Below are 27,865 nucleotides of genomic sequence, written 5' to 3' on the forward strand. Positions count from 1 at the left end.
TAGAAACAAAGGATCATTCAAGTATAATTTACCTCTGAAGAGTGCTGATTTGAACTACAGAACAAATGGCAGAAAAGCCCAGTAACATTTCAGAATGGTCACTCCGAAGAAAAAAATAGCCATAAAAACACTGTTACCAAAATGTCCATATAATTAATCTATACAGGTTTTAATAGATTTTTCTTTAATACTTTAAAATTTATTTTAAATATATATTAGCAAATTAACCATCATTTTTTTTTAATATTCCATAAAGTGCTCATTCAGTAGATGATAGCAAAATTCCATTGTAGCAAGACAAACTAGCTGGAGCCTACTCTGCGAGGACATCAAAGGACAGCTTAGCTTTCATTTACAAAGAGAAAAGAAAAGCGTAGGTTTCTTCACAGCCCATGTTATAATACCAGAAATTGCATTTTTTTTCTTTAAGAAATATATCCTTTAGAATATTAAAAAAATAAGTTTAATAAAGCCTGTGCTTAAAACAGCCAAAGTACCGTATGAAAAAAAATTGCACATTTGATACCATTTCAACCCTGCTTTTCATCCACAGGATAATATGAGGAGTATGTGATGTTATTGGAGGGTCTCTTGAGCAGGGCTGATTTCCCTGAGCTATGAGAGCTTCTCACAGCCAGGTGAAATTTTCAGTGTACGCACGGTGGGGGTCATGGCAGCTGCTGACCGTCACACACCGCTAACCTTTTCGTTTGCTGGGCTGATACTTGCCTTGGAGGTGCCATCCAAATGATGTATTCCTATCGTGACCATCGAATAATCCTTAGCCATAATTTTTGCCTCTTTTTTCAAACTCTTCATTTGCGCTAGCTGAAGCTGGCTGGAATTATACGCAAGTGCTGGGATAGTGTTCACTAAAATCAGCTGGAAAGGTTTCTTCTCCTCCTTGTAGCGACACTGAATGTAACGAGAGAAAGCTGAGCGGTAGGTTTTGTTGAACAACGTATACACGAGTGGGTTGACAGCCGAAGAAAGGTAGCCAATCCAGACAAATATGTTGAGTAGTCCTCCAATGACCTCTTGATTGCATGACTCCTTGCAAATTACGGCCATCACATTGGTGATGAAAAACGGGCACCACATCACAACAAACAGAAAGAAGACAATGCCAAGAACCTTGGAAGCCTTCTGCTCGTTGCTGATGGATTGCATAGTTCTCCTCCCAGAAGTCCCCATGTCTCTGTTCAAAGAGCGCTGGAAGAGTTTCTCTGAGGACAGGGAACTCTGAGGGAGGAAGCTAAATGAAGCAAACTTGGTCTTTGGGCCAATGTCATTCACGCATAGCATAGCTTCCTTCTGCAGCGTCTTGATAGTTAAAAAGTAGGTGACCACCATGATGGTTAGAGGGATGAAGAATGCCACAAAAGAGCCTACTAGGACAAAATTGTCATCCACAAGTAAGCAGCTGCCTTTCTTAAACACTTTGGAGTCATCTTGTAGTCCAAAGACAGGTACAGGCATGGAGATACCTGAAGGAGGATGAGAGAAAGAAGAGGTTAAACACAATAATAAAAACCACCATCTCCAATCTCCAAGAAAAAATTAGCAAAACATTCTTAGCTATACACAGATCATTTCTCAAAGAATTAATGGTTATAGGACACAAATGAACACTAACAGATAGAGCCACGGTTGACAGACATCCCAAAGCAAACTGAATTTACAAGGGAAGGAAAAATACTGCGTCTCATATTTCAGCAGCAGCACAATGCTAATCCTGTTCTTGTTGAATTTTACTGGGGCCACGCTGAGAAAAGATGCTGTGTGAAACGTTTGTCTTGCAGATGTTGAGTTTCAGGGACTAAGCTGTGGTCTACCAGGCTCTGGCATTTGTGCTGCCACCACTTTTACAGGGATCCAGCAAAGAAGGGCAGGGGAAGAGCAGCGCTGGTGTTACACGGGATTTCACTGGTGCTCTCATCTGAATTCCCTCTCTCCTTCAAAGAAACCTCAGCCACAAGTAGAACACATTTGCTTCCATCCAACTGTCCCATGACACCTACTAGCAACAAATGTGTAACTCCTTATATTCTTGGATCTTGGGGACCCTGTAATGATCTTCAGACTTGCTCCTTGGTTCCTGGCACCTTGGCAAAGGCTTTTGTCAACTATGATCAAGACGATACCATGTCTTTCTTTTCTAGGGTGGCTTGAGAGTGGTCTTAGGCTGTTTTTTGTAAGAGGATTAGAAGTGTTCTGGGTACTGGTTTCTCACTAGGCTGTGAAATACTGATTTAAGGAGGAAAGATAAATTTTTATCGTAGGTCTGAGAGTAATCTTTCATTGGGTCTTTTTCATTTCTCCCTGTAATCTCCATACAGTCAACACAGTCTAAATGCCCAAAAAACTTTCCGCCCCAACAGCCAGAGGAAAGATGGGGACAAAGTAAGGACTGAGAAACACCGATATGAGGCAGCCTGGGATGTGTTTCACCCTGCGGGGCTGCACGGGTCCCTTCAGGGTATTGCCAAAAGCTCAGCCCTGAAGGCAAGGGCAGCCGTGCAAACTTTATTTTCCCTGGAGCATGTGCTACGTCCTTGCCCTGTCATGAGCGGCGAGGCCAGGTGATGAAGTCCATTCTCCTTGGACGGCTCGCTCTGATTCAAGCCCGCTCGGCCATTTCCTCGGGGACTTCTGCAAAATGCTGCTAGTGTCTGAGCAAAATCAGACAGCTGCTGTTTCTTTGGTTGTTGGTTTTGGGGTTTTTCCAATATTTGTCTCCTTCCCTCCCCCCATATGGATGCTGTGTCTCGAAGAGAGGCAATGTTCAGACAGCAAAAGGGGTGACGTGCTGCGAAGACGGCAAAAGTGGAGCCGTGAAGCAGGGAGCGATAATGTAGCCCTGCCTGGATAAAAGCAGCTAGGAGTCTGACTCCTGTGGAAAGTTAGCATAATCTGGGGGCTTCAGTCCCCTTTGCATCTTTGAACAGAAGTCCCAGATGCTGTATTCGGCTTCTGAGGAAGGAAAAAAATTAGAGAACAATTTCTTATGATGTGAGGATGATGCTGTGCCCTACCTTGTCCCCTGTGTGCCCAACAGTGTCCTTACTGGTCCACAGATGAGTCCTGAAACTCATCCTCTCAACTTCAGCATATCAGTGGTACCTCCTTCTACCTCCCTTCCTTTCCCTTCTTCCCACTCTGGTGCTTAGACTGGGAGCCCTTTAAAAGCACAGGCTGTCTCTTCATTTCACGCATTTCCAGTGCCCAGTATAACAGCTCCAGTCCTTGAGGGAGGCTGTGGAGTCCAGGCATAGTACAAAACAATAATAATAACAGTAAGAATAATATTAGACTATTCTCTTCAAATGTTCCATTCTTTTGGTGCTTCTGGAGCTTCTACAAAGTTCTTAATTTTTCTAACACCACCGCTCTTTATTTTTCTAACAACACTGTAGCTTATTTTATCTGCACCGCTTTGAACTGAGTCATGGCAATGCCTTGGGCCAGTTTACAAAAGTGCTGTTCTTATCTGCCCGGGGCAGAAGCTGGTGGAGAGCTTGCGGTATTGCCCTTTCTGTTTCTGCTGCACAAGCCCTAAAGGCTTGAACGTGGGCTATGAGAAGCCGGTGGGTGAGGTGCAAACTCATGCAGTGCCTGGCAGCTCCTGGGTCGAGCTGATGGAAACCTCCAGTGATGCTGGGAAAGCTGCTGCCTAAAAAAGCACGAGACTGATGGCACAGGGGGAGAGCTCACCCGCAGGAGCCACGTTGCCCAGCCACGGTAGAGTAATCCGGGGTGCCGAACACCTCCAGGGAAATGGGGAATGCTTTGAAGTTCGTTTTCTTTTTGAAAAAGTTGAAGGGATACTGAAGGCACCCAGCACCTCCCAGCATTACACTTCAGCTGCGTGAAGACACAGCACTAGTCAGAGCAATACCACAAGTTTCCCGTCCGGTTCTGCTCTGTACTGATAACAGCAGGGCTGGTTTTTCATTTCATTCAAAGACCTAGTGTGAGCTGCAGAGATAAAATAAACAATGGTATTGACAGGGTAAAAAGATGCCTTTCATTACTGCAGATCTTATGGTTTAGCTGCATTGGGAGGCACGGGAGGAGAGGCAGCAGCGCTAAAAAGAGGAACATTCTAGCGTAGTTGCAAGCTTTTTCAAGTAAAAGGCCAAAGTCAGTTACAACTCCTCACCCGAAATACAAGGGCAGCAATTTCCCACCTGCTTTGTTTTCTTGTTAGCAGCTCCTGGAGGACTGGCATCTAAATCTGGATTTCTGACTTTAAAAAATGACTGAATGGAAAGGAGCTTCAGCTTGTAGCTGGAGTTTTCACATTTCCTTGTCATTCCTTTAACAAGTGCAAAAGTGCTCTTCACAGCAGAGCTGTAGCAAGCACTGCTAGTCATGGAGGTTTTTTTGGATGACCATTCAAAGCATCTTTCCCCTACAGCTGCAGGTAACTGGCCTGTATACAGTTTGGAGATACCAGACGTATCACAGGTCGGTAGCAGAGAACATTGACAGCTGTAACCTGCTTTTTGTGTACACCCTAGTTCAGCTGGTGTAGGGCATCCCACAAATGGTACTGTGGCATTCCTGCATGGAATAAATTAACTTCCAGCCCAACTCTCTATTTTCGTATCTCTACAGGGACTAAACTTATTGCTCCCTTCCCCAAAGGAACAGAGTTTGTCCCTCTTCAACAGGTAGCTTCTGGCTTCTGTAGCGTGAGGATGGCAAATCCCTGTGAGGACACTGGGACCAAGTTCAAAGGCAGTCATCTTCAAACTGTAAATAAAAGACCTTCCATGTACAACCTAAGTTGACTATTCTGATGGGATTTTTAAGAGGCATCACACATGGCCAAGAATGTCACTCGGGTTTGAACAAGATCAAGCTTGTACTGTAGATTGATAATAAAAAATCCCAGTCTAAGCTGTATTAGCATTATTGCAGCTGACTGAATTCATTCTTTAAAGATCGAAGCTGACTGATCTATTTCTCCTTGATGATTCCAATGTATAATTTCTTGCTGGTTTTATTGTCTTCACTTTCCAGCTCCCTGCTCTTGGTGACTGTGGCTGTTTAAGAAGACACAGGCTCTGCCTGCGTATCGTGAATTCAAGAGAAGAAAATCAGCTTCACAAGAAAGGATTGGTCAGAGCTACCAGGTAGGGACGAGCAGGTATTTGGGAAATGGACCATGTACAAACAGTAGATCTGGGGGAAACAACTTGGCAAGGTTGTTGTAGAAAAGCTATTCCATGTCCCTGGCTCCCACTAGCTCAAGGTCAGTCTGGAAAGAGTCTTGACATCCCCTGAGTGCTTTTTTATGGTTTATCTTACTCTGCTTCCAAATCCAACTAAACTGAGACAAAGGAAACACTCAGCACAGAATGGGAGCATCCATTCAAGCGCTGGAGGTACATTAGCCAGTGCCTTTCCAGTTGATATTCCCACTTATATCAGAACATTTGCCCTTGTGGACAAACCCTAAATATTATGTTCCTCTGCTAGAAGGTGGTTTATTTATAAAGCTTGATGTATACACAGGTGGCTGTTTCAAACTCTATGGACTTTAATAAACCACAAAACAGAACCCAAGCAATAAAGATGAGTAATAAATCCCACATTAAACCTCAACCATTTGGGCACAATTTCAGAATGACAAAAAGCTCTTGAAAACACCAAAGGTTAAGAAGTAAAGCAATAGCATCCTTCTTGTTGTTCTCTCAAAAAGCCTGGTAAAACTGACAAAGGTTGATTTAGTGATACACATTGCTGGCTTGCAAATCTTCAGAGATATACAGCAGCCATAAAACCACTTTAACTGGACAGGTGAACTGGGTTTGCGGCTGCCTTGAGCTGCTGAGACTATCAATGAATCAAAACCGGAATTTACAATATGCCCTGCAGGGTGGCACACTGGGGCTACTTAGGATGAAGAGAAGGAGGGGGAGTGACCTGATAAAGTCAAAGTTCCTTCTGTGAAGTCTCCTTCAAGGAGAAACTGTCAGTCACATGCTTTCACCTCACATATATCCCTTGCAATCGATTTGAATACAAATGAGCATTACTATGTGCCTTAATAAATGTCCAAGGGATAGGAAATACCTTTTAGAAATGTCATTACAGTTTCTCAGCAAAATTCGGCACCTTTGTTCACCTCTGCATGAAAAAGAAAAAAGCCTCCCCAGCTGCAGTTTTAGCAGTCGCATTGATTCAGACATACTCAGGTGATGGGCCAGATCACGGGCCACTGCACAGAGCTGCGCTGTGACACCGGAGACCTCCGACGGGATTGCTGCTTGGAGAAGGCCAGTCTCTCCTTCAAGCAGCTCCATGTGGCAATATTGTCCGAAGTTCTTTAGAAAAGCCCACGGCTGGTGCTTTTCCGTACTCGGAGAACATCCTCCTTTGGTACATCTACACAAGCAAACAACAAACAGCCATCCGTCTATGCTCGCGTAGTACATCCCAGGGCAAACAACGCATACCCTCGGTTTCATGTTGTATAAAAATTGCCTTGGTGCAACGCAGCCATTACATCATTTTCAATATTTTGGACTGAAATAACCCCACAAAATAATACTCATTCCTTCGGGCTGCCATAGTGCCCTGTGTGGATGTCTGCTTGCTCTAGGAACACAAAGCACAGTGAGCCACTTGTGGGGGGACCACGGACCGTATCCTCCTCGGAGTATCAAGGATGCAAATATGTCTGGAGCTTATAGCAGGAGCCGGAGTTTAGCAACAGCTACTTGTGTGCTTTCAATTAAACACCCGCAAAGAGCTGCTCAGTCTGGCTCCACGTCTCTGCTTGGTGTATGGCACTCACCGCTATGGGAGTCATCGTTTCCCCAGACCTGCAAACACTTAACGGATTTCTGCACGCACCTGAAAATGTTATTTCCCAACCGACTCATTTCCACTCACAACAAACCTTTCATGTTGTCATTTCGTCGCTACCCAGGTAGTGCCAGCCACATTGCCGATAGCAAGGTTGTGCGGTTTGCTGATGGGTGGCAGCGCAGAAACAGAAATTTCCACCTGGGGACAGGTGGACAAGCTCTGGGTGGTTTGGGAGCCGCCATCTCAGGCTGCATCTAGTTAGCATGAATGTTAAAAATCTCCTGCCTTGCCTAGTCAGCGTGGCAGTGTCCCCAAAGTCCTGGGCTAGAATTTCTCCTTGCGAGCGAGACAAGGACGGATCTCTTCCCTGGCAGCAGGTACACGTGTTGGTGGGGGCAGGAGTGGGTGAGGAGCTTTCTCTTACAAATCCCTACGTAATATTTGCTTTCAGATGGATCTTCTCAAGAGCTAAGAGTCACCGTGCCGGCGGAGCATCGTCTCCTTGCTGCATTCCAAGGGACCAGCCCCACAGGACTGGAGTCAGAGCGTGTCCAGGCATTTTCCTTATCGCTGTCTACGGGCCAAATCTAGCTTTTTATTCGAGGGCACACACAGAGCTGGTTTTCTGTAGCTTTCCCTTGGAGCATTTTATTTGGTCACACATGTTCTATTCAATATAACTGAAAAGAAAACTACTTTATATTTAACTTCACATAGGGGGTGCAAGGTAATACTTGGATTATTCTGTAAATTTTGAAATGGCTTTGTTCTTGGCAGCTCAGAAAATCTCAAAGGAAACATATTATTTAGCCTTGTAGGAGATATATTCAATTCTTTTTATGTGAGAAAATGATTGTAAATGGTCATTTATAATAATATAATGCCGTAAATTGTCTACTTCACTTTAGAAAAACAAAATCAGAAAAGTCTCACTGTCTTCCTGATATATTTCTCATTTATGTTCTCAGTCCTGAAGCCTATTTCTTACAAGTACAGGGATGTGTCTGTGCAAATTAATTTGTAGGACTGTGAGAATAAATTAAATAGAAACAAAATTAGAGGCACATTGCAGGGAGGACAGAAAATGTTATGAAGGACAGCTGGCCCTTTTTGACCCGACTGATTACGAACCCAGGGCTCCAGGGTGGGCTGAGTTATGGGAGGAAAGCGCTGATGGAGTCGCTGCTTTGGTATAATCCTGTTCCCTTACAAAATGTGCATGCAGCCCTATTTCCTAGAGGCAGCAAGAACCCAACAGGAGGAAGCAGTTCCTTCGCTCTCGGCTTTAAGTGCTATTCCTGCCTATACGCGCCTCAAATCCCCTTTCTTAGCTGTGCTGCAGGACTTGTTTACAGCCGTTCTGTGTCCTTCGTGTCTGGTCCTTCTTATTTCCATATTGGATTTACCAATCCTTCTGAGTATTTGAGGAAGACACAACCTTTTACATAGCAATTTCCAGGGGAGCCTCTCCACCAATACAGTCTTTGCTCTTCTGCTAGTGACATTATCTTTGGTTTGGGCAGAGGCTTCTGCCAAGGTGCTTATTGGCTTCTCACAGCTTTCTCAAATCAAGGAAAAGTTGTTATCCCTCTATATAATACGATTACCCAGCCGCTAAAGGGACTAACAGAGGCATATAGAACTCTACACTTATCAAATAGCTAGAAAGAAAGAAAGATTGATTTATAAATGTCCTGAAGAAATTTATTTTGAAAAAGGATTTAGGGACTGGGGATTTCAGATTATGCCATTCATGTATGCAGCAAGGAGCGATGGTGAACAGACCCTGGTGGTTTCACCTGAACAAGCTGAAATACGAGGCTCTTGCTATTGCAGTCAAACTCTCTTAGTTTAGTGCCCGCGCAGGTTTGCACAGGCTGCCTCCACCTCCTGCTGCCTGCAGTGGGTGAAGGGGAGGACTCCAAGGGGTAAAAAATCGCTGGAGAAAGCTGTGCCGCCTGCTCTCATCTTTCATAAGCAGGGAAGCAGTCACACTTCCCAAAGCCAGTCTTGGTATCTCATTGGAATATTGATATTTTTTTTTTAGTTATTTCCTAATATGCTTGTAGTTATTCCCAGGTAATGACCTCCTTGGCCCCTGACTGCACGTTGACTTATTTTAGCTGAAGCCCTGCAGTTGCTTCTGTCTTTGTAGAGTAAAAGTCTTTCTGCTTGGAGTTAGCACACTGGTGACTTGCTGTACGGGACACCTGCAGGTAAAACCTTCACGTCTAGGGCCAGCAAATAGAATGAGTATGTTCTTGATCAGTGGAAACCTCAGAGAATTGAATGACTTTATCAATTTATACAGAAATTTTCTTTTAGATGACACATACTTGCATTCCATCTGCTTGTTTACTGTGGTATTTGTATCTACCGAGGCACAGAACTTTTCCTAAATAAGTAAGAAATACCAAACTGCCCAGCAAATAAATTATTGCTAAATATGGCTGAAAAATAAAATAATGTGTACCACGTGCCAGATTCTTCCGCGGTCTCCCATGGGTTCAATGAATCTCCCTTTTACTGTGCTTGGTTAGACCTCATGGCCTGATTCTGAATATTTTAGTGATGTTAAGCCTGGAGAAAGATCTTAAAAAACCCCCAGCCCTAGACTTGGTAAGTGTGTCAACTTTTAGATAAAAAGTAAATCGCTTGGCGTTGTGTAGATTACTGTGCAAATACAAGTTATTATAAATGCATCTACAGGGAAGAAGAGGGAGGCAAGAAGGCATCTGGGTTTGCTTTTGCAGCAGAAGGGCAGACAGAGCTGTGCAGGATGTGCAGGAGGTTAAAAGCCAATAATAGAGACGGGACAAAGAAATTTTTATGGGAAAGATTCGGCAGCGTTTTGGCACCACGTTGCCGTGTCACATCTGAGATGAAATCGCTCCTCCTTTGCCTTGCTCGGTCCCGTGGTTCCCAGATGATGCTGAGGGTGGATGGACCACGAGCATCGGAGTGGCAATGCTGAAGGAGCACTGAGAGGGGCAAAACCCACTCCGTATGGGCCATCTGTATGGATGTCATAGCTTTCTTCTGCTGGGAGCTGGGCTAGGTTAGGTTTGCGTCTCCTTCTCGTTAGCCCTTCCTCAGGCCACCAATTCTCACGGGGAAGTGCCCGAAGAAGGGAAGGTCAGGGAGACCTGCCTGCAACCTCAGGTGCATCTTAAAATCTGAGAGTATGAGATATGACAAGGAGTGGGAAGGCATGGGTACTCTATATCCTCCTCGGCTCCGAGGCATGTGGATACCGTAACAAGTCACGTTAAAAGAAGCAGGACTGAAAATCAGCACTAATTTCACATGGACACACGCCCACCTGCACGTGCACACGTAGCTGCCCAACTAAGACTGCCAGCTTTTCTAAATAACTGAATGACAAGCTGTGTATTCGTGATCTGAATTCATCACTACTTACATCAGCCTTGTTTTGATAATTCTGTGTGTAGGGTGTTATGAACACCAACAATCCCTGGAAGACCACCAAGGCCAGGGATGTGAAACCTTTAGCCTGCAGTTTGGCGATGCATCAGTGCTGATGTATCTGTTGGCTCAAAGGACATGTCCTGCCCGCTCTCAAGTGCATAGGGTAGGAAGGGTATAGGGTGGCAGTGGAGATTTCTCCAAGTTCTGTAGCCCTGTAGTATGTCAATATTGCATTATACATTTTCATTTGGGTCTGGTGAAGACTCCTGCGGGGGGTCCTCTGCCTGCACATCGTCCCGGTCTCTATCCCAGTGCTCCCAGCTGGGACGGTGGTGGTGTACATCAAGGGAGGTGGACAGGGTGCTTGGCCCCATGTGCCAGCCCTTCTACACGGACTGCGGCTTGCTCTGTGCATCTGCCTGCACTTTAATCCCTGCCTCTCACCAAGGAGGGAGAGGGGATGGTGTGTCGCACTGCACAGCGCCTAGAGGAAATCAGCGAAAAAATAATAATAATAAAAAAAAAAATCAGCAGCTGCAAAAATCTGCGGGTGGGGGGAAGGTTTCTAATGTAACAATAAAAGGCTTTTAAGACCTCCCACCCTGCAATTTAATTGCATTATTATTTACAATGCCAATTTACTTGCAGTCTGATCTTTGGTGGGGCTGAGACTGGTCACTGTCCCCAGGTCTGGAAAGAGTAGAGAGCAAGGCGGTGTGTGCGAGGCATGGACGGGAGGCCGAGGAAATGGTTTGCCCGGGAGATGCTGAGTGAGCAAAGCCGAAATCCGAGGGAGCCAGACGGCAGCTACGGTCCTGCTGGCAGTGGGAATCGGGAGGGAGCTGGCCTTAATGTTCTCCTCCAGGCGACGGAGGCCGGTAACGGCTCTGTAACCGCTTCATCCATGGTGATTAGAAGTGATTAGGAGTGACTGACCTCATGATAAGGAGCTAAATATTTAGTTTGAAAAATTACAAGAGGTGCCACGGGTCTCCAGCCTAGCTCTGTGCAGAGGGACGAGGTGCTACTTATTCTTATTTACAGCTCCTGGGTGGACAAACCTGCTACTTCTGGGGCTCAGCAAAACGCAGCAGAGCAGGTCAAACTTCTTCCTTTCTGCGTCCTCAGTTAATGTTATTTAAATTGCGTTGGTGTTTTTAAGTTCCCTGTAGCAATGGTTTAATTTCTACTTAAAAGACGTTACAAATTTACGGTTGTCACTCGCTTAGGTAAATATCTTAATTTGAAAAGGAAAAGAGCCTCTAAGTGGGATCACCTCCAGCCACTTGCGATATCCCTCCTGTTTAGCACAGGACCTTTCTGTATTCCATGTCAGATGGCTTCGCAATGTTTACTGTTCAGGCCCCTAGGAGAACAGATTTGAAGATAATTGTGCTTTGAGAAAGAAAGAAGTACCATACATTTGTAACAGGATCTTCCCAGGTCACACATTATCAGTCTGTCTTTTAAGCTATGAAGCTCCTGAAGGCTCCTCAGGGCTAATTCGTTATATGCTATAGATGCTACATACACAGTAATGCTTAAAAAAAAATATATATAGTTGCAATAAGCTAGAAATTATGGAAAAATCTTAGATATTCCACTGCCATAAGCAACTAAAGTGATTGCTCCTGGAGCAGTCTAAGTTACAAGATCCTCTACTATCCCAGTTTCTATACTTCTGGGCTTTTAATTATTACTTGGTATGATTTGTTGAATGCTGATAATTTACTTAACTCTGCCTTAATCCTCCACTGAACTGAATAGAGATTTCTGTTGTTATCTCTCTGAGATTTCTCCAGCAGCACTGCTTGACCTCGTTATATAGTTTAAAAGGAGACTGAATGTAACGATCAGATAAGTTGTTTAATTATTATTATTTTTTTTAGCAACAATTTTGCACTGAGTCTGAAGGGCACGGACAACCAAAACTGTAATTCTTCTGGACTTTCTAGACCTTAAAGCAGGTCCCACTTTAATCCAGATCTTTGTTCTGTCTCTCCATGCCTCCTTTTGTGGTTCCTTGCAGTGGCTCCTGATTAAGCAAATGGTCAGCTCCTGCCAAGTTATCCAAGGAGACTGCACCAATGGCTGGACAGTTATTGGAGATGCCCTGATGCGATGGATAATTTGGAAGGAAAAACAGGATGAGGAGCAGCTTAGAGACCCGCACTGGTCTGAACATCGTGATTCAGGATCCTGTGCTTTATGCTTCCCTGCCCGCCCAGTGAATAATGCCCTTCACCCTGACTGAACTGCTCTTCTCTTAAACCAGGCAGTGCCCTGGTCACATTTAGAAGATGGGAGGGTTGAAGAAGAGATGAAATAGTGATAGATCATGTCTGCCTGTATTTCCCCTCTACAGGTGTCTATGGAGGTGCTATAGCATAATCCCTAGGTTTATCTTTCCGCTAAAAGACACAAACCACCTTGAAAATGAAAAATAAATAAATGAACTGCCTTTGCAACAAGAAATGGCTACTCTGAATGCTGGAGGCACCTCCTCATGTCCTGCAGTGGTACACAAGGCAGGGCTGGTTTTACTCTGGGAACATTCAACCTAAGACTTTTGGGCACTTTTGGACTTGCAAGGAGAAAGTTACGCTGCTCACTCAGCGCACCTGGGACCTAAAACCACGCAGTATTTATCTTGGGATACTCACAGTTCAGCTCAGTCTATGATCCTAGCAATAGCGGTCCATTTGACATTTGCAAATTCAGATCAGATACAAAATCATTAACGAGGGTTATGTTCTGCCAAAAGGAAACAAGTCTTCCCAGTGGGCGTGATTTACTTGCAACATAAATGAATACCGTGAAATACACAGCTCCAATTTTGATCAGCCAGAAAAGAGAGCCTTTATCGCGATGCCTCAGCCTGCTTTCAGGATGTCAGAGGAGTCTGACAGGCTGTTTTCCATCAGGGACTCTAGAGGACATCATAGGAAAAATCAGCTGACAGGTATTTCTAAATTTGTTGTAGGTAATTAGGAATATATTGTCTGAGCTCTCACAAAACCCCTGACTCTTACTGGCTGGGCTTCTGCTCAGATGTGATGCCAATGTCACGGGCCAGGAAATGCATGGGGAAAGTTAATTGCAGCCTGAGTGTGTGATAGTTTGCAGTGTTCCTGCTAATTGGGGTAAATGTAAGGATTCCATTTTAAAGCAGAATTCTGCGATATGTTTCTTAGCATTATAAAATGCAAAATCTGAATTAAATAAAATTTAAGTCTTTGAAATACATAACAGAAGCTGTGAAATTGCTCTGTATAATTTTAAAATGAATGAAAATTTCTTTGTTCTTGACATTTTCTTTTATGCAATACCGTGCTACTTTAACAACAGTTTTTAATTTAGAAGGCGATTAAATGCAATTACAGTGTACAGATGACAGAGCTTATAAATCCCAACATGATTTCTTGTGCACTTCTTTTCTGCTCATTTATATTGCCTGTGGCTTCTGCTATGCAGAAATGCCAATTCCTCTGATTCGAGATGCTCAAGTAATTTCTTGGTCAATATAGGATCTCCTTTTGAGCATGTACTGTTGTAGAGACCTACTGGCAAAAGATCAGAGCAGGGCTGCGAACGTGTCCTTTCTGCTTTTTGCAACACCTCACATAGCACTTTCTGCAGAAAAGGGTGTCCTGCCGTAGGACCTAGGCTCATCCTTCCCGCTCTGGATGGGGAATCCATTCGGGATTCTTGTATGTATTGCATGCTGTGCTGGGAACACGACTGGCTAAAAAATATAGCCTTGCAGAGAAGGAGAAATAAGAGAAAGAAGAGAGAATAAGCACTGTACTGTTACTGCCTTTTTTCTTAAAACATTCCATTTATTCTGACATATCCTACAAAGAGAGACTGGCTGATTATAGGTCATATTGCCAACCACAAACAGTTACTTATTCATTCAAAGAAACCTGATAATAGAACCAGCCTGGTCCAACTGAACTTAATGCTTTTTTGCCAGTAGCTTCAAGGGGAAGAACATCATGGTCCTTACGGTCTTCAAAGCAAAGAAGATTTTTTTTTAAAAAAAAAGACAATGAACAAATTCTGTCCCTTGACTAACCAGGTTCTTGCCACATAGCTCTGCTATTAAAAACACAGCTCTATCATTTAAAACTAGCCCTGAAAAATAAAACCAAAGCAGAAAGAAAAGCCATGCATTAATGTTGTGGCCACTCCTCACTCCTTTTTTCACCCGTAAAGCAGAATATTTCTTGCAAAAGAGGTGCTCACAAAATGAGTGTGTGCCTTTTTCATAGGCAAAAACCTTCATCTCCTCCTGATAATCAGGTAATTGCACAAAGGAAATGGTAAATGTATACATAATAATTATTCTTCATTTGACAATTTGGAGAATTTAGAAAGCAGTTCAATCATTACCATTCCTTTGAGGATTTTTTCATAAAGAAAAGTATAAGGTTAGTAACACCTCCTTGTCAGATAATGAAAAAACCCCACGTACAAGTTCCCAAAGCAAGCTTTTTTAGCCTTCACAGTTATTAGAGGGAGATAGGTGTGGTAAGCTGTTGGTCAGGTGGACGAGATGTGTTCACTCTTCTGGGAAGAACAAATCAAGCAAAGGATTCTGTTACATGGGAAATATGGAAATAATTTACATCAGTGAGGAAAGTAAATACGATATTTATGCCTCTGTCTCAGAACCATCTTAAGTAGTGTCTCATAACCAGAATACATGTGCTAGCCAACTCAGAACTGTGCATCACAGCACTGAATATTGACTTCCCTCGGACAACCTACACATGACACGCTCCTTTACTCATCAGTTGTCACTGCTGTTGGAGTCATTGGCATGGCAATTAACTTTCTGCTGGCATAATTGTTGCTGACTACTGAGCCTCACACATTGTGTCTCTATAAAATAATACAACGACGATCCTATTTCTATGAGATGGTGATGAAGCTCTAATACTTTGCTTATGAAATTTTGTGCCATGGCCCTTCATTATAGTTAAAGCAAACTTCTCTGTATCTTGTGTCACAATTCTTGATGACATCTTTATGGCATTTTATTTTTACGGTGGCATCTACATTTGCAAATGGAAAAGGTTCCAGGGGGTTTCCCAAACACAAAACCTGCAATGTTTGCCCTTGAGATCCTCCAGCTGGAAAGAGCAAACAGTATGTTCCCTCTCTGGGGGATGATTTCATGAGTATGAGAAAGAAAGAAGAAATGTTAACTAAGGAAATGATTATAAATTCTGCTAAGAATGCAAAGCCAAGTTTTCAAAAGAAATGGAAGCAAAGTGAATGACTACATGGTAAACAGAGTAGTGTAGCAGATATTTCAAGTTTAGATCCAGCACTTCCAAATTTAGGTGCTCGACTTCATATTGTCGGAGTACAGTGCTGTGTGTAATTATTTGCAATTTTGTGTATTTTGGCAGTATAGTCCATGTTATAACAAATGGTCTTTTCCTATGCCAAGCCATCCCTAAATTAGACTTTCTTGAACCGGCAAATTACATCATCTGGAAGAAAAGGAGGATGTGGTGGATCCGGAACAGGGATTCCCAACCTGCAGCCCCTTGGTTATTTGTGCCTTTTGCAAACAGTAAAGGCACTTTCAAATGGAAGCTGTCCTTGGCATTAGGAGGAGGGAGCTGAAGGAGCCAAAGCCATCAAGAAACCACAATCCAGAGACACGGGAGTTGCATTCTCCCAATCCCAGCTGCTTCCCTGGCCGTTCGTACTGTAGGACAGCAAGAAGTCACGCAGAGAAACTGCAGGCTGCCTGGGACAGAGGTAAAAAGCTTCACACTGCCAAATTATCAGAGGGCTCAGTGGCACTGGGCTTGTTTCCTACACCTGGAGGTAACATTTTGCAGCCTGCACTTTGGAGAACGTTGCTTCGCATGCTACAGTATTTCTGTATTTTTGAAGCCTCGAAAGCAATGGCAAAATTTTAAGAGAGTTATGCAATGGGAGATAAATCACCAGCTTCATCCAGCTCCATCCAGACTTTTCTTCTGCATGAAAAGTACCGAATAAATCTAAGTTGTTAGTGACTGGGGAGAGCAGAGACTGCCTGAAGGCAGTGAACAGATGTGTAGGCTGAGTGAGAAATGATAAGAGAAGAGAAAACTCAGCTAAGAGGATTTGGGCTTCATCAAACTTCACATTATTTAGAGCATTAACAGAGGAATAGAGAGAAATAAGGACTGAGGAATGATATATGTAAGGGCTTAACATTCACGACTGTAATTCTTTTATGTGGCCCTTTCAAGGGTTTTTAAAGGAGAGAATGATGCATTGTTGGCCTCTTGCAGAGCAATACGTTTCTTAGGCCCACTTAGGACTCACAGGTGCTTTACCTGTATTTCTCAGCATAGGCTCCATTTACAATTCTATAGATTCCAGTTAAACGCTATTCAAAATTCAAGTCTAATTTTTCTAGGAAGGGGAAATGCATGGGCTTTTTACACCTGTTTTCAGTAACGACCTCTGTGCTTTAAAACAAATGGAATAATTTTCAGGCTTTAATGGGCTTTTGCCTTCAACAGCTACAAATAATCTAATTATCTAGCCACTCTGGGTACTGGATGATTTAAGAATTAAAGACACGATTAGAATCTGTTACAGTAATTAGTATCCATTCTAAACCAATTGCCTGTGGCATTACATGGTCTACTGAAAGAAAGGCTGCTGGCTAAATCCTCTTCTTCCACTAAATGCAAACCGAAGTGCTAGTACAATTTCTTTTTTAACTAAGAAAGTCAAGATTTCAGAAGTCAAGTAAAACAAATTATCTGAGCTTTTATATGCTGTTTTTTAAAAACTTTATATTTCACTGAAGCCAGAGAAGGAAGACCACTGATTGACTCATCTTTGGATCAAATTCACTGAATAAATTTGGGAATTTAGGGTATAAAAGGAAAGTTACAAATTTAGTGACTGAAAGGGTTATTACTTAGGTAAATTAGAAGGCATAATGAAAGAGACGTGGGTAGATTGAGAAGCACTAGGAGAATTTCCGCGTGCCCCACAAATCAGCTAGAAACCATGCCCCACTAATCAGTTAGAAGAATTTGCAGAAATCAGTGAGCAGGTGGATAAGGGTGATCCAGCTGATATAATATTCCTGGGTTTCCAGAAAACTCCTACAACACTGTTTTGTCAAAGGCTGTTAAAGAAATTATAGTGTAATGGCAGAAGAAGAAAGGTTCTTGTGTAGAAAAAGGATGGGTTGTATGAAAGAAAACAAGGGGTAGGATTAAATGGTTTGTTTCCAGAATGAGGGTGGTAGAAGGAACCATCCAACATCCCTCTGTGTTTGTCAGTGCTGTTCAGTCCATCCAGGACCTCTTTGTGTGGGCGCTGGAACTGAATAAATGTGCTGGCAACACGTGGCTGTTGGCTGTCGAGAACTGCAGAAGGTTTTCATAAATCTCAGCTAATGGACAGCAAAGTAGCAGACAAAACTCCGTGCTAAGAAGCAAAGAGTTGTACATTAGTTGGGGGTAACCCTATCTAGATACACAAAACTCTTTGTCACTACTCAGGAAAGAGAGGAGGGACATGAAAACCATCAGGGGGCTGGAACACCTCTCCTGTGAGGAAAGGCTGAGAGATTTGGGGTGGTTCAGCCTGGAGAAGAGAAGGCTCCAGGGAGACCTTATTGTGGCTTTCCAATACTTAAAGGGGGCCGACAGGAAAGATGGAGAGGGAGTGTAGTGATAGGATGAGGGGTAATGGTTTTAAACTGAAAGAGGGTAGATTTAGATTAGACATTAGGACAAATTATTTACTACAAGGGTGGTGAGGCACTGGCGCAGGTTGCCCAGAGAAGCTGTGGATGCCCCATCCTTGGAAATGTTCAAGGCCAGGCTGGATGGGGCTTGGAGCAACCTGGTCTAGTGGAAGGTGTCCCTGCCCATGGCAGGGGGGTCGGAACGAGATGATCTTTAAGGTCTCTTCCAACCCAAACCATTCTATGATTCCATGATTTTGGACTTGCTGAGCTCAGTGTGCAGGGATGGTCCTAAAGACTAAAAGAAAGGTAGACTTATTAAAGTAGGAATTGAGAACAAGGCAGACAATATTACTACATCACATGAATTCATGGTGTGTCCACATCTTGAATATTGTGGTCTGGCCACTTATGTCTCAAAGGGGATGTAGAAGCACTGGAAAAGATTCAGAGAAGGGTACAAAGACAACCTGGGCATGGGATACTGCCACATAGAGCCTAAATAGGTTTGGACTCAGCCTGGTAAAGGAGTCATTGAAGGGGGCTATGCAAGCGGATGGATTAAGGATTTTGACAGTGAGGGAGCTGTTGAGGGTCTCTCATCAGCAGATTCCCCCCTCTTCCCCTGCTAAAATGAGCCTCTATGCAGGGGAACATAATGTCTTTCATTTCTTTCTCTTGCTTTTTACCTTCCATCTCGTACATCATGAAAGTTCACAGGGCACCAGCTCAGCTGCAAACTGCGGGAGCAAGGGGAAGCCAGAGGATATCTAACTGAGGCGGGAGGGCAAAACCTCGAGAAACTCCTGTCTCTCCAAATTTGTCAGTGAGATGGCAACCACACCGTGCGCTGCGGAGACCGCGTTGTGCCCGACACCGGCTCTGCCTGTGCCAGCTTTAGCTATGTGAAAATGCAAAGCGTTAAATAATTTATAGCCCTGCCACTCTAAGTGGCACTAAGAGCCTGGTAAATGATACATAGAGCACCTCTTTGTTCAGAAAGCATTTCCTATTAGTAAATTCTATAGAAAGCACCTCATCTGTCAGAAACCATATTCTGAGTGGGACGGTGGCAGATCAGGAGGACGGGGTCGATGACCGACCGGCGGCAAGTTGCACGGGTGATCTGGGATCTATCAAGGTTCCTTATCACTCCAGCACACCTCAGGGTGCTTGCCTGCGTTCATTTCTAGCTAGTTAACCTGCTCACTGTTTTGATGACAGGTGATGTGTGAATGAGACGGGGTTTCCCCTATCAGCCCCCAATTTTCCTGACATCCACGTGTGTCCTTATCCAGCTGCAGTAAAGCAGGACTCTGTCCTCTTCACTCATGCCGCGCTTGAGTGCTTTCCCATAAAACAAGGAGTTGTATTTTTCAGAGCTATATAAATAGGGACCATGTTGCTATCGTTTGCCATATTACTAACAACTAACATCTGTGGCTCTTCTGATCACTGTTAGAAGAAAATTCTCTAGAGAGCAGAAAAGGTGTTATTACAATGTTGTTATCAGTTGTTAGTTATTACTGCAAAGAATAGTCCTAACTTTTGAAATCAAATACCAAGATATCAAAGAGCTAAACCCTCCTGCTACAGGATATAAACCGTGTTTTAACTTATAGGGCTTAAATAAAGCATTTTTCTGGATTCATTTTAATAGTGAGCTAACTCAGATACTCTGGCAGTGAGCCTGAGGAAAGATGCTGATCAGCGTAGACCACTGGTTTGCCCCTGGAATGGTCATTCTGATAATTCTGTGAATTTATTTGTTTTAAAGGGACAGTAATTTCACATGCACTAAGCACAGCCACCACACACAAATGCGGACAAACACAGTACGTACAAATTTAAGGAATGCTTGACTTTTTTACGTTATGTGCAGAATGCACCAAAAATGCTTGCACTTAGCAGTGTCCAAAATCGGAAAAACTGGGCAGAGTAAGTAATATGTTTTCGACTGGATTGATAAGAAAAGCGACTGTAGAGATATAAGGTACGATTCATCTAATCTAAATGAAGCCAGCTACATCTGAGTTGCTCTAGGCTTCCTTTAGAGTAGAGGCGAGGTATTTTTAGGGTGGCGTTCTCCTGGCCTGTGCTAGACGTCCCCATCTGACCAGCCCAATGCACCCCAGAGCCGTGCGTGATGCTGTGGAACCTCACCAGGTCTTGGAGGATGCAGAACTCTCCTCCTGTTGAGAGAGGGCTCCCACTATGTCTTGCTGCCCAGCAGAAGATACAGTTGTTTTAAGTCATAAAAATCCTAGACTGCTTTTTTTCTCAGGAAAAAGATTTTCAGGATCAAGAAGGAGGCCGGGAGATGATTCAGAGCGGCAGGCAGCAGTGTTAGGCATCACCTCCTTTCCATCCCCTCGGAAGAATGGTAATGGATTACAGTTACCACTTGCAGTAATTTGTATTAGTCGGGGAAGCGGCTAATTACCTTTGATTGCTGGCAACACTCATCTCTTCCAGGGCAAGAGAGGGAATTTTTTCTGCTTCTGAATAGGTGAGGTGCCAATGCTCGGGGGGGTCTGCAAAACCAGAGGAGCTGAAGGGGAACTGCGCTTTCGGCACGTTTGAGAACCACAGCCCCAGGTGGGTGAAGGAATCCCCGACGGCATCAGACACCAAGCTCTTTCCACCTCCCTCGCCGTCAAACTGGTCCGGGCTGGGGGTGCTGCCAGCACGGGAATGGAAGAGCGGCAGTCCCGTGCCTGGTGTCAAGCCTCTGGGTTTTGCCAGTGCAAAGAAAGATTCATTCTCATGAGATTCTCTCACAGGGAGTCATTCGGGGCATCTATTTTAGGCTGCAACTCTGAATTGTCCCGTGGGGAAACTTCTCTCATTTACAGTGTACACAGAGTATCTAATGCCTCCTAAATAGGACACACAAATACCCTACCCTACGCACCCAGAAAGGCGGAAAAGATCTCCTCATAAGAAACATCTCCAAGCAAATTACCCTAATAAGAAGTTGGGAACAACTGACTGACTTACATAAAACAGGGAAATCTTTCAGTTGAGGTAATTTTTTCTTTTCAGATGTTAAGGTAATGATGGATAAGCAACATGGGAAATAAACACATTTTTAAAACAATCTTGAACCCAGCAGTCCTATCACTCATGTATATTCTTTTAGTGACAGTGCTGCTCAGTTCTCCTCCGTTTCCCGATGTCGTTGTTGATTTCCATTGCATAATTACTACATTACAGCCCTTCTTAGACTGTGGCAAGCAAAATATCGCAGGCAGAGAATACAGTTTTAGACTGCAATATATATGTCAAATCCTCTCAAAGGCTAGAAATCTGCAATTACACGCTGAAATATTGCCTCACTTACCGACTGAGATGGTCCAAACAGCAATTATTTTTGCAAAAGCCTTAGTTCTTGAGTTAAACCGGCTGTGATGGATGGGGTTTCGAATGGCAATGTAGCGATCCAGTGAGATGGCGCAGAGGTGCATGATGGAGGCAGTGGAGAAAAGCACGTCCAAGTAGATCCAAACCGCACAGAGCTTTGTAGGTAGAGGCCATGTGTATCCTGCACGAGAGAAAGTTGACATCAGCTGAGAATGTGGCAGACATCTTTTGTTATGACACATATGTCTTAGTGCATATATACATCCTTCTAGGAGGAGCTGGTAGTAAGTGATGTGTTCAATAGCAGGTACCTCACACTGTTTCAAGAAACCTTTTTTTTTTGCTTACAACCTCCTAACTCCGTAGCTTTTGAGATTAACTCTGCTTCTTTCCCAGGCTACAGGCAGTGTATGGTTTTTTTCTTTTTAATTCTGTTTGCATAATGCTAATGCTTGATGTTATAATTAACCATTTCTGGCAGCAAATCTATGGAAAGAGAAGCAATGTTGTACTTGTAGACCTGCAAGTTCTCAATTTTGTTTTAGGTCTTTTTATGCATGTAATTACTGCATTATTAACACCTGCTGACATGCAAAGCTGCCTTAATTCTGAAACTGAAACTTTAGATTTAGTGACAGCTGAAAAAAGAAATTTCTTTTGTTTCATACCAGCGATATTTATCTCACCTGTCTTTAGGCACCTACCACATACTTAAATAAGGATATTCCCTGTATCAATGAATATTGATAGTCTCCTCCAGAGAGAGCAATCCAAAGCAAACACATTAGTGTTTACCAATATCCAACCTACATCTTTGCTGAAAATTAAGCCTTCCCTTTTTCCTTGTTCTTTCCACTAGCCATGAAGAATAATTGATTGCTGTCCTTTCTGGAAGCTATTGGAAGATGGCTATCGAGTCTTGCCTAGGTGTTTGTTTTTGGTTTTTTTTCTCTTCCAGACTAAGCAAAGCCAATTCCTTTATCTTTTGCTTACAGATGATGCTTTTAAAACTTTTGTGCTTCTTGTTTCTCTGCCCTGGAACCTATTTAATTTATCCACGTCTTTGTTCAGTGACCAAAACAGGACTCAGGACTCTCGCAAAGGCCTCCCGACTGCTGAGTGAAATACAAGATTGCTTCATGGGTCTTGCAGGGAATGTTCTTACTTACATGACCTGGAATGGTGGGTGCCTTTTGTATAAAAATATCACACTAATGACGCACACTTAGCTTATGATCCATTTTGACAGCCAGATCTTGCGCAGCATTCCTGAAGCCCGGACAAATTTCCCCAGCGGTAGTTGGTTTGCTCTCTTTTTCCTAAGTTGATATCTTTGCATTTATCCTCACTGAATGTTACGTGATCGTCTCAGACTTTCTCTTCGGGGGTCCAGATGATTGTTGACGATTCTGATCCTGTCCCTCCGAGTGCTTGTCCCCTCTCCCAGCTTGGTGCTTTTGGAAAACTGCGTAAGCTCACGCTCCGTGCGCTCTCCGAGTTGTTCGGAGCAGTCCTGAGCAGAGCCAGGCTGAGCAGAGCCCTGCAGGACCCCCGCTCAAAGGCCCTTCTGGTCCTGCAGGGAACCGCCAAGAACTCTCCTTGGAGCGAGTTTTGCAGTTATCCATGTCCTTATCTTACGGCGATTTAATTTAGAGCGTATTACCTCAGCTGCCCTTGGCAGTGCGGCATGGGGCAGTGCCAAAGCTGGTATTGTGAGAACAGGCTATTATTCGGGGGAGTGCCTGTCTCCTCTGGAGATACAGAACAAGATTTGCAACGGCAGGAACAGAGGGAGAGGCAGAGGAGCTAGGTCTGTGCCTAATTAAATTCAGTCTCGGTAAGCACTGAGGAGACCTCTTTCTTGGTGCTCTTGGACTGCTGTAATACGAGCTGACCCTGACAAGCCATACAGCATTTATGGGTATGTTTTATCTCGTTTTCTGGTCTCCCAGTGGGGAATCTGGTCTCTGGAGTGTGTTATGTGAGAGCTGGCTCTCAGGGGCATTTCTTCCCAGCAGCATCTCTCTGTCAGGCCAGGCCAGTTTACACAGGGAAAAGCGATAAAGTATTTTTACACTTGACAACACGCATCTGTTCTCTTGCTTCAGTGGCCTTTGGGAATGCATTTGTCATATCCTTCTAGACCCCTTGTCCTTGCTCTAAACCTGGATGGGGCGGGGATAACCAGCATCCATCGGATAAACTACCTGGGAGACTACAGGGCCAGGAAAGGGGAAAACACATGAGAGGAGCCAACTGTGGATGCAGTAAGAGTTAGAAGGGTGTAGAGAACATCCTCCAGGCAGGCCTTGGGTCATTTTATGTGGCACATGGCGCAGGGCATCTTTGCCTTGTGCTGTGCTCTGGCCAATGCCCAACTCACTCCTCGACATAGCCAAGGGGAAACCAAACCAAACCAAACCAAGCCAAAACAAAACAAAACAACCCAACCCAAAACAAACCATGGCTGCGATTTAAAGATTGGATAGGCACGGAAAGTTTTACAAGGTCCAGGATTTCATGTAGCCCATGGGAGCTCCTGAGGTCTAGGAGTTTGTATGAGGGAGTTGAGAGGCGGAGAGGGAGGGCAGGTAGCCCCTAGGATGAGATAAGATTTTCCTCCTGGCGAAGCCACATATTAGCACCCAGGAGAGGAGAAATGTTTTCTCACAAGGCCTTTCAGGTGAGGAAACAAATAAACCAAGTTGGCCAGGATGGCTGGGTGGCTGCTTGTTGGTAACAGGGTGTACGAGAAAACTGTTTTGAGGCTAAGAGCGCTGCGAGGAAAGAAGAGAGGAGGGTCTGTAGGTAAGGCAGGAGACCCTGTGGACCATCTTGCCTTGTCAGAAGCACATCAGCCGAGACCATGTCTGGGCTGGACAGGAGCCTTCTGAAATGCCTGGTCCTTCCACTGCAGCAGGGAGTTAACGCAGCATCTGCCAATGTTCTGCTCCACGCTGTTGCTGTCACCCCATGGCATGGGACAAGTCTCCGAAGCGGGACCAAAAAGGCATCCAGCACCCTGTGTGGTTTTGGGTGGGAACCAGCGCTGTTCAACTCCGTGAGTTTTCTGCTCTGTGGGCACGTCCACCTTGGCAGGACTTGCTGGGTGTCTTTTTTTTTTTTTTTCCCAGCACAGGCTGGTGCTGCTGGGTGGATGGAGAAGCCTGCCTGGCTCAATGGGAATTGCCCGCAGTAGCTGTAAAGCTCTCAAGAAGGAGAAATCATCTTTCTTTTGAGCAAAACAGTCCCAATCCTCTTTCAAGGGGCTGTGGAGCCGAGCAAATGCTCCCATGTAAGGGGAGGTTTCCCTCTGTGCCATCACTGGTCATCCTGGAGGTTGACGGTGTCCCACGCCGAGATGGTTCTTCTGGTACCCGCCTGGACCACCGGCTGATTTTTCACCCCAAATTACCCCGCAAAGGTCTCCCCTTCCTGACCTCGCAAGGGAAAAAAGCAGGGAGAAAGGAGGCAAAGCCGACACGCTCCCTTCCCTATGGCTGTATGTGCCCCGTGGCTCCTCCGTGCCGGCGATGGCAAAGGAGGGCGACAATCCCACGTCCCGACCTCCAAAACATTTCCAAACCGTGGATTTCGGGTGCCTCTTTCCTCGGCAGCGGAGCCCGACCAGCAGGAGTCCCTGTTGCATGTCTCAGGGAATCACGCAGCATTTAAAAGGGTTTTGCTAATCTCACGCATCGGACAATTTCTGCTCGCTTTTACGTTGTGTCTCCCACCAAAGGTAATTGCACCGCTAAGGCAATAAATCACAATGTTACACCATCACCGATGCCAAATACAGTTTGCAAATGCTGCTGAGGGCTAATCCGTGTAGAAATACTGAAACTGGGAAATAAACTTCCAGTTTTCTGGATAAAATCTCTCTTAAGTCACAGGCTCATGCTTGGACCTTAGTCCCAAAATAGCGAAGAAATAGAAATCTTTGCAGACAACCTCACTTTCCTCCTGACATTGTCTGGCTTCTCCCTGAACTGTAGTAATTCAGTTGTGGCACTGGAAAACTCATTTCTCAAAGTTTAGGTGTTAAAATAGCCTGACAATATTGGCACTGAACTGCTGCTGGTACCTAGGCTGCTGCTTTTTGCTATGTGAGCTGTGCTGCAAGTGATTTTGGTGAAAATGAGAAGAAAGATCTGCTATCAATCACCTACAAGGGTATGAACTGCGAGTCATTATTCACTTAATTCTTAAATAACTTATCTTAAGAAACCATAGCTTTACATTTGTAAATGTGACTAAAAATTAGGAAAAAATAATTCCCATCCATTTTTTAACTCCCACAATATTTATTCCAGCATTTGCTGGTAAGTAGATGTCTAAGCAGGGCATTGGTGTTAAGAAAATTATTGGCATTTGTATTACTTCATTAAAAAAAATTGAAGGGGTTGCCTACTTGGAATCTAAAGGTAGTCATTAGTGCTTCTGTGCATGTTTGCAGAGCAAAGTAACTGGCAGGACCCTACATTCTCGTTAGGAATATTGAAAATTATGAGCCAGGGGAAAAAACTGAAAGAATAGAGAAAATAAAGCATCTTCATATACACTTTAAGACAATTCACCCAGCAACTGAGTAATAAACTAATGTTCTGGACTGTATTTAAAATGCCTGTAACTAGAAATATAAGGTAGGAAAAGATTCAAATACTTCACCTATTCTTACATCCATTAACCAGTTACATACATTTCAACTTGCATGGAGTGATTACAATTTCTTGTGGTAAGAGAATGAAATAATAACAACAACAACAACATGTGCATGCAATTTTTAAAGCTTCTCAGTACATGCAGTAGGTTACACAGCTGATACTCACCGTACAGTATGGTTAACATCGACACAGGCATGACGAGGAAACCCAGCAGCATATCAGCTATTGCGAGTGACATTAGAAAATAGTTAGTGGCATTCTGTAGTTTTTTCTCCAGTGACACAGCCATGATGACAAGAATATTTCCAGCAATGGTTAAAACAATCACTATCACTGTCAGCAAAGCTGGCCAGTTTTTCTGTGAAAGCTGAAACAGGGAAGAGTAGCACGGTGGACTCATGCTACTCTCACACGAAAGATTGGTTAGGTTTTCAGAGTCCACAGTCAAGTTAAAGAGATGTGATATATTAATCTCTCCAGCTCCATAAACATTTCTGTAGAGTCTTCTCTCATGATTTATTTGTATTAAGGAGTTTGCAGTTGGGTTCGCAGAGCTCTCCTCGTCACAAAGAATATCCATTGCTCAGTCCAAAACCGGTGAGATAAATAGTGAAAAATAGGAGATTATCACCCTTTGTCACCATCAGGCTTTATATTCCTCAGCTGTCCATGCCAGAAGTTGAGGGAGCACAATCTTTTGCCGACTGCATTTCTGCCACTGGCGTGATGTAGGAAAACATACCAGAATTACTCCGAAAGCTGAAGGGTTTTGTTTTCAGTTCCATAGGTATTCCAGCGGTGGCATACATTGAAAATCCAGCTGAAAAGCAAAACCAAGCTGTAGGATAAAGAATGTGGACTTGAGACTTCAGAGAGCAAAAATGTTGGAGAAATAAAAGAGAAAAAACTTTTGCAACCACTAGGACTCCCCTCTGGAGCTACATCTTATTGCTATTGGTAACTGTAATCACACAATTTTAAGCACAGCAGTATTAAAATAGCTTGCCATACAAACCAGCAGAGCTCTCGCTTCCCTATTAAGAAAGTTGATTAAAGATTCCATCCAGCATCTTTCTCCTGAAATAATTAGATATGCTCGTATTTATAGTTCATCTTCCATAATATGGCTGATAGTCTCTGACTTCTGTTGTATTTCAGTATCATTTTCAGCCTCGTATCAGAGATTACACATGCTGCTCCATGCTGATTTTTACAGCTAATCGTATCTTTTGGCCCAGCCTGGCTTCAGAATGGAAATTAAACAACTAGATACTATGATAAAAAAACCACAATTTAAGGAAGACTTACATTGTACTTCAGAGCCCACTCTCAAACTGCAATTAGGTGCACTCTGTACCCTGATTTACCATGTTCTTCGGGGTGTTTAGCCAGTTTTGTGTCCTTGTTCTTCAGCCTCCTCCAAAATGGTGGTATTTGGAATAGTTTTTTGACTTCTAAACTGCACTCTTGAGTGAAGCCAGTGCCTGTGCTGCGAGGCTTGCTCTTTTCTTCTGAGAGATAGGCTGCTTGCCGACTCTTTCCTTGTGCATTTCCCCGCCCCAGGGCAAGCTATATTTAAAGTAATAATAATATCACAGCCTTTCTCGAAGTGACACAAAAGAAAGCGCACACACACACACACACACACAAAAAAAAAGCAGCCTGCACGGAGGAATTACTGATTTCAACAGGAATGGAATTTCTTGCTCACTGCCTTGCTGGGTTTGTCAGACCTCCCACTATCTGGATGTCACAAACTGCAAGGTAGCAGCAGCAGAGGAGGGCAGGGGAGAGCAGACCAAAGAGGGTCTTTTTGGTAAAACTAGCAGCTTTTGCAGGCTGTATTTCGGAGGTCCTCTGC

At 43.9% G+C, this 27,865-nt stretch overlaps 1 protein-coding gene across 3 annotated transcripts; it reads right to left on the reverse strand.

Annotated features, from left to right (window-relative positions):
* On the reverse strand, nt 1-27,626 carry HTR2A (5-hydroxytryptamine receptor 2A). 3 transcript variants are annotated; one of them, XM_075046208.1, is made up of 4 exons: nt 27,313-27,626; nt 26,170-26,824; nt 21,318-21,518; nt 1-1,487 (listed from the first exon to the last, which is right to left on the reverse strand). In XM_075046208.1, the coding sequence occupies exons 2-4, from the start codon at nt 26,582-26,584 to the stop codon at nt 688-690; spliced, it is 1,416 nt and encodes a 471-aa protein (XP_074902309.1). In that variant the 5' UTR covers nt 26,585-26,824; nt 27,313-27,626; the 3' UTR covers nt 1-687. The 3 variants fall into 3 exon arrangements, with proteins under 3 accessions (XP_074902309.1, XP_074902308.1, XP_074902310.1); XM_075046207.1 differs by having other exon boundaries at nt 26,170-26,842; XM_075046209.1 differs by lacking the exon at nt 21,318-21,518 and having other exon boundaries at nt 26,170-26,842.
* Nucleotides 27,627-27,865: the final 239 nt, after the last annotated feature.

This window comes from Buteo buteo, chromosome 14, assembly GCF_964188355.1.
Source record: "Buteo buteo chromosome 14, bButBut1.hap1.1, whole genome shotgun sequence".
NCBI classification, from domain to species: domain Eukaryota; kingdom Metazoa; phylum Chordata; class Aves; order Accipitriformes; family Accipitridae; genus Buteo; species Buteo buteo.